This window comes from Delphinus delphis, chromosome 9 (genome assembly GCF_949987515.2).
Source record: "Delphinus delphis chromosome 9, mDelDel1.2, whole genome shotgun sequence".
In the NCBI taxonomy this organism is placed as follows: domain Eukaryota; kingdom Metazoa; phylum Chordata; class Mammalia; order Artiodactyla; family Delphinidae; genus Delphinus; species Delphinus delphis.
Window position 1 is genome coordinate 38,577,568 of NC_082691.1, and position 12,135 is coordinate 38,589,702.

Consider the following 12,135-nt stretch of genomic DNA (forward strand, 5'->3'; position numbering starts at 1 on the left):
AATTTATTGTAATATTTTGTCAAGATGGGCATTAAAGAGCTGAACCTTACTCTAAAGAGTACTGAAAACAGATTGGAAACACTGTCCTCTCCTTCGGAGGATAGTATTGTTTAGACAGACCTGGCATCACAGCCCATTGCTTCCCTTGGCAAGTCACTAGTTTCAGGTTCCACATCAGTAAAAAGGGAGCAATGATAACCTTTGTCTCACAAAAGCAGTTGTGAGACCTGAAAGAATTATTGATATATGCATGTAATACTGAGCCTGACATGCAATAGAGTACTGTAATAGAGTGAAAGTGGCCCTACTCCTTGATTCAGTGACCCACCCCATCAGGCAATAACTCCTTTGTTCACCCTGGTCAATCACAAGTTGTTAAACTAGGCCAGGTTTCCATCTTTGTGTATGATCTAGTAAAGTGACTAGAAATGTAGGTGCTCATCAGAATAAGCACTTCCAAGGTCTCACCTCAGATTCTGACTCAGCTTTTGCACCTGATGCAATCTGCACCCACAAATGATTGTGATGCGTAGCCTGGCTGAGAACTATTAATTTAGGTTATGTGCTGAGAGGGAGCTGGACATGCTTTTTACCTGCCACACCTCCAGTGTATCAGGACAAAGCTGCCTTTGCCTTTATTACTACGTGGGCTCTCTTTGCTTCTACTTGCAGTGGAATCAAGCTGGACTATGCTGGGCAATGGCAAAGGTCAAAGTCCCCTTCCCTTCCCCACTCTGTCTGATTTTCCCCACCTGTTGGTAGTTTTGTCCACTGTTTTCTGGCCTGACATTTACTTATGTTCTTCAGAGGATTTGAAAATGGAGCGCAGTTGCCCACAAGACAGGACTCTTAGTTCAGTTCCTGTCCCAAGATATGAAGAAGCAATTTATTGCTCAAATGTGGCACAGATGATTTCAAAAGAGAGGCCTAATTCACACCAACGAGGTTGTTGAAGCAGGACCCCACGTCCATATGAACAAAATCCGGCAAAATACGTCTCCACTAGTGTTACCACTCGGGGTGTGGTTTGTTTATTAAAAACTGACACCTAGGTAGTCATTTGGTTGAAACAAGTGTGTGCATCTCTAGTTGATATTGGGCCCTTTGGCTCCATTTCCAAGATAGTGGTAGGTTTAATGTTCAGAAATTCCCAGTTGACCAAGTCTATAGCCGTAGGTAGAGGAAAGAGCCCAAATCATTTTGTAGACATGGCTCTTTAATAGAATAAATGGCCATAACAAATATTAATACTTGGAGCTTCCAATTTTCAGTTTGGGGGTAATAGAAGACACCTTCCAAATTGTTCATAGACTTTCAAAGGAGTTGTGCTGGTCCTCTCCATTATTGCAAATACTGTATTTTCTCATATTTTTAGTTTTACTGAATTTTTTTTTTTTTAGTTTTACTGAATTTTAAATTAAGACTATCATGTGAAATAGTTTTAACTCTGATTAAAGTTAAATAAATTTAATGCTTATGATTACAATTAAAAAATTGAAAGAATATTCAGATAATGAAGACCCCTCATCACCAACATTTTGCTCTCTAATAAAGTGCTAGTCCAAACAGTATGATTACAAGTGACACTAAAGGATTGTCACCTTTTGGAAATCAGTTCTTGGCCTATCACTTGGGGTATCTACAACAGTAGGGGCTTCAGTAACAGAAATAATTTCTTAGGTATATATTCACTTTGCTAATATTTCAGCCCTAGTTTTAGCTTTTATGATGGCAAAAAAGAGGGTCTGGATAGTTATTGATAACTTCTAGTGAATAACTTGTAGAAACAAATGATCTGAAAGAGCAAAGAGGGCTGTACAAATCACGCTGTATTTCTTCAGTCTCTTCCTCTTTTGGCAGGAAAGCAAGGGAATGACCCTTTGAATCCTTTGCCCTGACCTGGCCAGGAATCTATGAAATCTGTATTGTTTGAGTAGATGTTCTGATCCAAAGACATGCAAATCTCCACAAGTGGGTGATTGGTGGCTGCAGAAGACTCTGCAAAGATGGGCCATTAATAATTCCTCCATGCCCCATAAGTACACGCCACTTCTCGCATAAAAAGGTGTGGAGCCATTTTCCCTCCTCTTGAGCTGGACTTTGGGCTGGACTTGTGACTTCTTTTGGCCAATATAGTGAGACAGAAGTATTGCTGTGCCAATTCTGGGCATAGAACTTAAGAGGCCTGGTAGAATCTACTTTTGCTCTTTTGGAACCCATTCACTATATAAAGAAGGCCAGGCTATCTTGTTGGAGAAAGATCATGTGGAAGTTAACTGAGATACCTCAGCCAATAGCCAAGCACCAAGACCCTAGATGTATGAATGAGTCCATCTTGGATTCATTTCCAGGTCCAGTTGAACTACCCTGGTCAACCTCAAACGAAAGAGAGATGAGCGGTCTTCATTCAGTACTGCCCAAATTCCTGATCTATAGAATTGTGAGCAATAAAATGGTATTATTTTAAGACACTAAATTTTGGAATGATTTGTTATACACAATAGACAACCGAGAAAAACTGTAAAACGATACAGTTCTTGTTCTTTAGAGCTTATTGTGGTTTAGCAATTACATAGCACACTTATCTTTGACCATCCATTCAAAAATAAAGAATAGTAAGTGGATTGTTTTTAAGGTTAGACTCGCGCTGGCCTCGTGTACGGTGACTTCTTGCTATTATCTCTGGCCTTAGGAATTTTTAAGGTTAGAATATCGTGCCTTTAAATCATGATTCTGATATTTACTTAAATGGAAATGCCTGAAACAACTGTTATTAGTTGTTATTTCCCAGGATAAATGAGACAGTTGTATTTTCATCACTTTGAGAGCCAGGTTTAATAGGGGCAGGAAGGCCTTAGTCATATAACTTGACCAAACCCAGACCTAGCAGGAGCAGCCAGTGGGCATGGGAAGTAATTCAAGGCCAGGTTATAGAACATCCTAGTGAGACCCAGGTATCATAATTCACAGGACTGACATTTAAAACCAGTTAAGTGGTGACATGGTTTTTTGTGATTAATCCTTTCAGAGAAGTTATCCAGCCAATTAATCAGAGAACAGCCCTCTGGTGATACAAGTCTAGCCAGTCAAACTGGGATCCTGTTCTACTTTACGCCAAAGACATGTGGAATTCCAAGCAGGAGACAATCGTAAGACCTGGGTCAATGGGAGCAGAGTTCAGGAGGAAGGTTGCCAGGAGGTGAGTACACCCCATGAATGGTAAAGCAGTTCTTCTAGGCAATGAGACAAATTCAAGGTGCAGCCCTCTCACAGGATGGAGCTACCTGTCCTGGTCAAGGCTGAAAGGGTTAAGCCCATCGGTGAAAGCCACAGATGAACTTGTGGTAAGCAGAGCTGAGAGTGAGATGCCCAACTCAGGAGATAGCAGGGAGAAAGGAAAAAGGACCAGAAGGCGAGAAGCCAGGAGAGCCAAAGAGAAACATAATGAAATTTGAAATTTTGCCCAGGACCAGTGTTGGTTAATTTTGTGCATATTTTTGCTATCGTACTATAGTAGTTAATAATCAGATTTTTTAAGAAGTTAAGAGAAAAAAATAACTACTAAGGAAAGATTTGACAAAAGGGAAAGTTTTTTTTCTTTTTAATCTTTTGTCAAGGTCTTGAGTTCTTTTAAGGAATAATGATAGGAGAAGAGGAAGAAAGAGGATAGTCTGTGCAACTTTAAATCAAAACAATTTTTTCTTTTGGGAATAGTTTTCAGCATTCTAATTTTTCTGAAGACTAAGTGTAAATTGGTCTTCATGCATTTAGGTTTATATTCATTGGCACATTGAACATGCTTAATTCATTCATTCTTTCACTTATGTCTTATGCTAGTTAGTGGTAGCCGTGGTCACAAATGGAATTAATTTCTAGTTAACTTATTTCTATTCACATACAGCATAAACAGCACAGTGACCTTATTTCTTCCTCTCTGCAATCTACCACAATTTACTTCTCCATGAAACATGGTCTTTCCGTCACTACTAAGTGCTTCCTGTCCAAACCAGTTTAGCTTATTGTTCTCCTAACTAGATATTACAGCATCTGCCCAAACTACTCTGTGTTTTCTTCTTCTTCTTTCTTTCTTTTTTTTTGTTTTTTTGGCTACTGAAGTAAGTGTCCCATGCTAAAAAGCAGTGAAGCACTTTTTTTTTTAAACAAAAATTAAAAGTTGTTTATATCTTCATATCCTTTGGATATCACTGAAGAGACTGTATCATCATTGTCTCAGTCTTCTCTCTCTGCTTCATCCATGTCACTTCTTTGCCTCTCTGTACCCTACCCCACCAGAGTCCCTTTTGATCTGCTTAAGATCAAGACTTGGTACCCTCTTAGGTGAGGCATTATAAGGCAATGATGTCCCACATTCAGACTCTATTGCACAGCTCATATCCTATATTTACTCCATGCTTGGCAGGGAAGGGGGTGGTGGTTGTGGTAATAATGCCACATTCAAATGTCCACATTCTTCTTTTCTTATTCCTTAGTAAACAGATATGACTTTGAATTCTCAGGGAGCATTTTCTTCTTAAAGTCTAGGTGTTTTTTTTTTTCTTTTCTTTTCTTTAAATCTTGTTTAAAATATATAAATATATAGGAATAACTGCTGGCAAGATCTTTCCTGGCAGAAATGGCAAATCTTCCTTTTCTAGCTGTTGCTCTTCACTGATGATTCTGTATGCTCTTCTCTTCCACAGATTATGAAAACTGGCTACCACCAATTCTAGACTAGTCATTTGTTTCCTAAACAAACCCATCAAAGATATCACCTCTCCCACATTTCTTACGCACAGAGGGCATTCCCCTCTTTTAGTTTCTGGAGGTATGTGTCATCCCTCAGTTGAATCGCACCCTTGAGTTCCATGCTCAGGACAGAGTTCCAGGCAACAATTTCAATTCTGCTTAAGCTGTGGACAAGGACATGGCCTTTGGTGGCTGTCAGAGGTGATGTGTTTTTTAATGACAGGTCTGTAGAAAGATCTCGGGGATAATTCGGTTCTCCAGGTCTCTATCATCTTTTTTTTTTAATTCCTGGCATTTAAACATTTTCCCCTCCTGTTTTCTTCTTTATAAATTAACAAGGAAATAAAACAGACATTTTAATGGATTTCTTATGCAATTTTTATATGGCATGTTTAATATATTACATGCATTTTGCGTTAGGTCTTGAAATTAAATGCATTGGATATAAAGTGAATTGGGGTGTCATTCTTTTGTAATTCAGTGTTTAAGTCTGGTCCAAACTTACATTAGGATCACCTAAGGAAGCCTATTAAAAAATGCAGATTTCTGGGCCTACTCCAGATCTACTGAGGCAAACTTTCTGTCAGAAGGTGTTAGGGGACCATTGATTGAAACCATCCACCTTGGCCAGGAACGATGATGACCACCTGCCTGAGTTGTGTCACAACAGGAGGTCCCAATAGGAACATGGTGTGCCACTGAAAACTAACCAGGAGAATTCGGGAGGGGCCAAAAGAGGGAGGAGATGACCAACCTCCCAGAATTCTTCGCACTGGAATCCACCTTGGCTGAGAGATGCGTGCACCACCAGGAAGGACCCTGAGTCAGACTATGGGCTAAGCAAGATGATTGGCCAGAGACAACCTGGAAACTAACCCCATTACCATAAAATCTGAGACTGAGAGCCACTTGGCAGAGTGGCAGAGCAGTTCTCTTGGGTTCCCTTACTCTGCTGCTCTCCACCCGGCTGCCCCTTTCCAATAAAGTCTTTTGCTTTGGCAGCATGTCTGTCTCCTCGGACAATTCATTTCCAGGTGTTAGACAAAAGCCCACTCTTGGGCCCTGGAAGGGGTCTTCCTTCCTGAAACAAAGGTGCCAATAATATATCTTCTAAGATTAATATATATTATGTAAATGATTATATTATATAACTATATAAGAACTACTATGTATCTTAACAATGGTCCCCAAATGATTCTTATGAAAAGTTAAACTTTGGTAGCATTAATGAAGTCAAATTTATCATTCAGTCCTAAGGCTATTCACCACTATTTCCCTTTTTAGCTATACAGGAAAAACAAGGTGGACAGTTGAGATGGTTGATAATTAACTTTATAAGAAATACTGAGAGAAAAAAAGATAATATTCTCGTTGCCATGTGGTGTTTAGTTTGAATTATCCACAGAAAAACCTCAATTCGGAGCATTACCTTTCTTATGTATAAAAATGAGTTAAAGGTCAGAGGTTAATAGACTGTCTCACTTACAAAAGATACACAAGAGCAAAACAGGAATTAGAATTCATAGGCTGACAGAAATGCTGGGGCTGGCCCCTGTGGAACCATAATTTATTTTGTTTGGCTCTGAATTGAAGAGTTAAAGGGTAAACCATTAAGCTGTTCATTAGCATTTGAGAGCAACACCCCAACTAACCTCCAGAGATGCTATTAAAACAGTAAGTGTGGTTGGGGAGGAGGAGAGTGATTGACAGTGCTAATTATACTTGAATTAACCCTTGAAAAATGAACCCAATTTGATCTAAAATTCTCTAATAATGATAATAATAATAAAATCCCCAAGATACATCTTCCACGGTACACTGACATGTAGAAACAAACCAAACACAGGAATTTTAGGCCTTTCAGATAGAAAGACAAGAGCCACTTCCATTTAATGGGTATTTCTATATGCATTAAAAAGTAAAGACTTCCCTGGTGGCGCAGTGGTTAAGAATCCGCCTGCCAATACAGGGGACATGGGTTCGAGTCCTGGTCTGGGAAGATCCCACATGCCGCGTTGCAACTAAGCTCGTGCACCACAACTACTGAGCCCATCTGCCGCAACTACTGAAGTCCGAGCACCTAGAGGCCGTGCTCCGCAACAAGAGAAGCCACCTTAATGAGAGGCTTGCACACCACAACGAAGAGTAGCCCCCGCTCGCTGCAAATAAAAAGAAAGCCTGCACACAGCAACTGAAGACCCAACGTAGCCATAAATTAAAAAAAAAAAGTAACATGGAAACTACATACTTTACCCAAAGTATGCATAATAAGGAATTACTTACGTCCATATAAAAAGGCTCAGAAAAAACCTTTGCTTCTCATATTATGATATCCAAATACTTTGCTTCTCATATTATGATATATAAATAAAGTCTGTCCTTTTTTTCAATACAAGTCTATATATTAAACATGTTTAATCATACGCTATGTAAGATCTACGGGTTCATAGTGAACAAAGTTAATATATTTGTTCTAAGAACAGAACTAAATCAATATAATAAGATTCTGGCTAAATTTTCAAAGTTTAATTATGTTAATGATTATATAGAAATTAATATAACAAGACCTTTATTACTATGCTATTTTTGCTCAAGAATAAGGAAATGAAGAATAACTTTAGCTCCACAAGCGAGGTTTAAAGATCAATATTAATAGAAACAATTATTTGATTGCTTTTCTGCCTCTGTAGGTAGACTCATTTATTCATTTATCCACCAATTAGTCAACATGTATTAATAGAATGCATACTATAGGTTAGATACGGGTGGTGGTGCTACCAAGTGAAATGTATTACGATGCCTACTTTTCAACTGAGTCAGTGATCTGACAAATTTCAAGTAGAATGGAGCTAAACGTTGATTATAATATAAAAGGAACAAAAATAAAACTGATAGTGATTTTAATAATAAGATCAAATCAAAAGACAATAAAAGTAGAAAATTTAAATCTTAATTTTTTATGCTTCATTCTGAACTGGGAAAATGGCTAAAAATACTAAATTGGAATATTATAATCTGATAATATTTTCAGTGCTTAAAGACTCCTATGTTATGAATCTTATATTTACTACTGCTGGGTGAAGATTGATAAATTAGCAAATATTTAATTATATATACTTCGATTGTCATTCATTCATTCAATCAGTAGCTTATTCAATGAATATTTATTAAACTTCCCTTATAGTCCAGGACCTGGGGACACAACCCAAACCAAAAAAGTAAGGACCCTGCTCTCAAGGAGTTTACATTCCAGGGGCCTAATACAATCTGCTCTGACACTCCAAATACTTTAGTACATTTTCATGGGAAGCACTTACAGCAAAGACAGTAGTAAACAAGGGCATGATACGCTTCAGGCCTGGAATTTTTCAACTTTGGCTGTACTTCTGTGCAAAGGCCATTAGGTGTGCAATCTTACACAAGTTACTTAAACATTTTAACCTTATTTCCGCCTCTGTAAAAGAGGAACAGTAATAGCTGGGTTCTCCTGGAGATCAAATGAGATAATGTGCGCCGACTATTCAGCAATTATTAGTATTATCGCTTTGGCTCCATGGTTCCAAAAAAAAGTGCCTGCTCATTAGAATCACCTGGGGATATCTTTAAACTCTCAGACCACACACCAGGCCAATTAAACCCAATCTCTGAGGGTGGGACATAGGCGTCAGCATTTTTTGAGCTCCCCAGGTGTTTCCAATTTGCAGAAATTTGGGAACGGCTGCAGTTTGGCTTACTGATATGTCATAATAACATTTGCCCATCCACCTATCTTTACCAGAGATGGAACCAGGATGCCTCATGAGCGAATGAAAGCCAGATAACTAAGGTGCACATTTTTCTGTCTCATCTCGTGGCTCGCATCCAAATCTCTTCAAATCTCTTCAAGGGGAGAGGGATGGGAGGGAGTCCTGACCCCTACTGCCTGCGCACAGCTGTTAAGGTTTAAGGAGACCCTTAGGTATATAGGGAGGGCTGACACTTCCACCTGCGGCGACTGCTGGGCCTGCCAGAGGAGAAGCCGAGAGTCGGGAAAACCAGCCCTTCCGGGGCGCTGGGCTCGGGACAGAGGCCGAAGACGCGCCGGGAGGAAGACCGGCAGCTGGATCGTCCCCTGGGGCCGTACAACGGCCTGGCCCGCGCGGCTCGGGTGGGCGCTGTCTGTGCGCGCTTTGCCCTTGCCCGCCCTCCCCGCTGCGACCCCAGCCTAGGGCAGGAGCAGAGCTCAGGCGCAGTGGCCCGGGGCGAGGAGGGCCCGCCCCGCCGCTCGCCGCCATGGAGTCATGGCCGCCTGGCGCCTCTGGGCCCACGGAGGCCGGGCGTCGCCTGCGCGGCTTGCGCGGCGCCGACTTGGCGGCCTCGGCCTCCTTGCTGAGCGGGGCCGGGGCCGAAGCTGGGTGCAGCGCGCCGGCCGTGGCGGCCGTTTTGCCGGCGGGGGGGAGCGGGGAGAGGATGGGCGTCCCCACCCCGAAGCAGTTCTGCCCCATCCTGGAGAGGCCGCTCATCAGCTACACCCTGCAGGCCCTGGAGAGGTAATGCGGCGCCAAGCGCGCTTTGCGGTCCCCGGCCCCCTGCTCCCCGCCCTCAAGCCCAGGGCAGCCCGCGCGCGGCACCTGCTCCAGTAGCTGTGCTCGCGCTGACACCCGCTCTCGGCGGACCGCGGGGCCGGACTCCACCCGCTCGGTCATTCCAGTTCGGGCTCCATTCCCGCTAGCCCTTCACGGAAGGGGAGCTCTGGCCCTTTAACAGACAGGCGCGGAGCCTGGGGCTGCCCCACGGAGCCCTTTACTGCTCCAGCCGCCGGCCTGTGGAGCTGCCCTCAAGACTGACTGGGTTAGCGCGGGGGACGTTTAGTCCTAACCCCGGGGCCTGTGGGGACTAATGTGAAGCTGGTTTAGGAGTCTCCCTGTCCCTATTCTCTCTCACGCTCATTCTTCACTCTCAGCGGCTATCTCCGCGCATGCGTGGGTGATGAGTTGCAAATTAGATTAAAATCTAGTTGCAAACTAGATTTTACTTGCCAAGATAGTTTTATGGGCCTTTGGTCATTCTTTTTATCAACTGTTAACAAATATTAACTGAGTATCTGATATGAGACATACTGTGCTAATTACTAGGTACTGAAGGTGGACTGAGAAGCAGGATTTAATCCAAACCTTTACATGGTGGAAACGGATTTAAGGGCGCTAACTACATGCTGTATCTTCGAAAACGGACTAGCTGGGGAAATGGAAAAGGAATGGGATAAGGAGGACCAGGGGAGTAGTAGTGAGGATCGAAGGAGGTGAAAAGGAAGGGTATGTTATTTTAGCTTGCTTTTAGCCGTGTGTAATGGCTGGAGGGATGGGAAGCGGGGGGAGTACAAAGGTCCACATAGGTGGTGTTATGGTGTTGAAACTTATAGAAGCCAATGTGGAGCTGTGGGAATATGTTTTCACGTGGATTGACATGAACCATTTGCTTTAGGAGGCTTTAATGAAGATGAAGCTAATGAGGTTCTAGTCAAAGGACAGTAGCATGTTATCCAGAAAACAGACCCCTACCTCCCACGCTTTCACACACCCCAGAAGCCAAAGGCCCCAGTTGCTTTGCATATGGTAATTTTTCCAAATGACACTATTCAGAAAGTAAGTGGAAGTGTAAAGACCCATAATCACCTTTGATTCGTGGCTGGTGGTTACATGTGAAACTCATACAAACATTGAAAGAGTTCCAGGTGCTTCTTTCGCTTCTGTAGTTTTCCATTTCTCTGAGTAGTTGATTCATGCTACTCCAATATTCCAGTGTCACAGATATTGTGACAACGTAGCTCATTTATGCAGGTAATATTAGGGGACACAATAGAGCTTGGCCAGCAGGATCTTTATTAAGCATTTAGATGTAAGGGAGTGCAGACGTTTCTACGTTGAGTTTTCCTTCGTATGGAAAAAAACGCCACAAAACTTATGTATTTGCAGTTTTGCCTCTTCTGAGGCAGCAGGAGATAGGTGGATATTAAAAAATATCAATTTTAAAGTACAAGAATGTTCTGGAAAGGCCTTGTTGATGTAAAATAAGATGGAACACTTCTGTTTTTACTTAATTTGATCACAGCTGTAATAAAATCCTAATAGCAGTAGTAACTAATCAAAACCTCCATTTCGAAATACTTCCGGGATCATTCTTTGTAAACTATTACAATGCCTGAAGAATTTATGGAATATGGTTATTTTGGAGGATGTCTCAGGAAATCCTCGGAAACCTTGTATCACAGGGATGTATATACGGGTGCTTCTTAGCCATTTGCCAAATGTAAGCCCTTCTATTGGTAAAAGATGAGCTCCGTAGACTGCTGATAGTTTTCCTAGAGTGTGGTGCTAAAAGGCCTAGGTCATTTCATCCCGAAAGATAAATTATGGAAGTTCCTGTCTTTTGGAACTGAGAGTCAATGTAAAGAACTAATGAGGATTTAGAAGGAGGTTACCCCTGAAGTTTGGCCCCAAAATGGGATAGGGAAATGAAAAAAACATGACTAGTTTGGTTTTCAGTTAATGCCATGTGAACATTTATTTCTACTCATTGACTTACCTACGCAAAGCAAGTAAAAATGTATAGCCATACAAAGGAAACATGAAAGCAAAAGGAGGTGGGGCAGATAAGAGAACAATAAAGCTCTAGCAGAAAGGAGGTAGGGGAGTGGTAACCAGTCAGTTTTAACAGGCTCAAGGAAGCAGAAACGTGAGCCTTGAGGTAGAAGAGCTGTGATGGAAGCAAGTTGATTGCAGTCATAGAACCTTGGAAAGGCTCAGGAGTTAAAAGTACTAATTAAGGTAGGGTAGACAGAGAACAACTGTCTACAGCTGTAAAGGCAACTAGTTGAAACCTTCAAAAAAAAAAACAGGCTCCCAGATCCCTGTCAGAACACTGGAGGCTTAGCCTCAGGCTCAGAACCAGCACAGCCAATGGCAGAGTGAAGTGCTCCATGGCCATAGAGAAATGAAGAGGCACATTCTCATTTTCGAATGAGATGCTTAGCGCTTCAGGTAGACTCAAGGAAGTACTTTACTTTTCAAACGTGCTATGCATTAAAGCACCTGTCTTTGCATAACTGAGAAGTTGGAGGAGACATTGAGAGGTTTGTCTTGTGAATTGTGTGGGACTTCATATTGTTCTTCTGCTTTAGTTGAAATTGGAAAAACACACGTTTTTCTAGTTTAGCCCCAGTTTACTTGTGTGCCCTTGAAAGTTCTTAAACTAATTATCAGATGAAATGAGATTTAAAAGAATCTCTGAACCCTCAAATCTTAAACATGTTGGCTAAAGGCTTTCGCTGGACCAATGGAGGCTCAAAGTCCATCTGAACTAGTTGTGTGTGGGTATATATTACAATTAGCTTTTATATGTGTAGAAGAA

The 12,135-nt window shown here is 41.7% G+C and overlaps 1 protein-coding gene across 5 annotated transcripts in view; it reads left to right on the forward strand.

Annotated features, from left to right (window-relative positions):
- The first annotated feature begins 8,621 nt into the window (after positions 1-8,621).
- Positions 8,622-12,135, forward strand: part of CRPPA (CDP-L-ribitol pyrophosphorylase A) — a 362,199-nt gene continuing 358,685 nt past the window's right edge. For all 5 annotated transcript variants that reach the window (XM_060020425.1, XM_060020424.1, XM_060020426.1 and 2 more), the window contains exon 1: positions 8,622-9,275. In XM_060020425.1, coding sequence (XP_059876408.1) covers positions 9,019-9,275 — 257 coding nt within the window. In that variant the 5' untranslated portion in view covers positions 8,622-9,018. The remainder of the gene's footprint in view (positions 9,276-12,135) is intronic.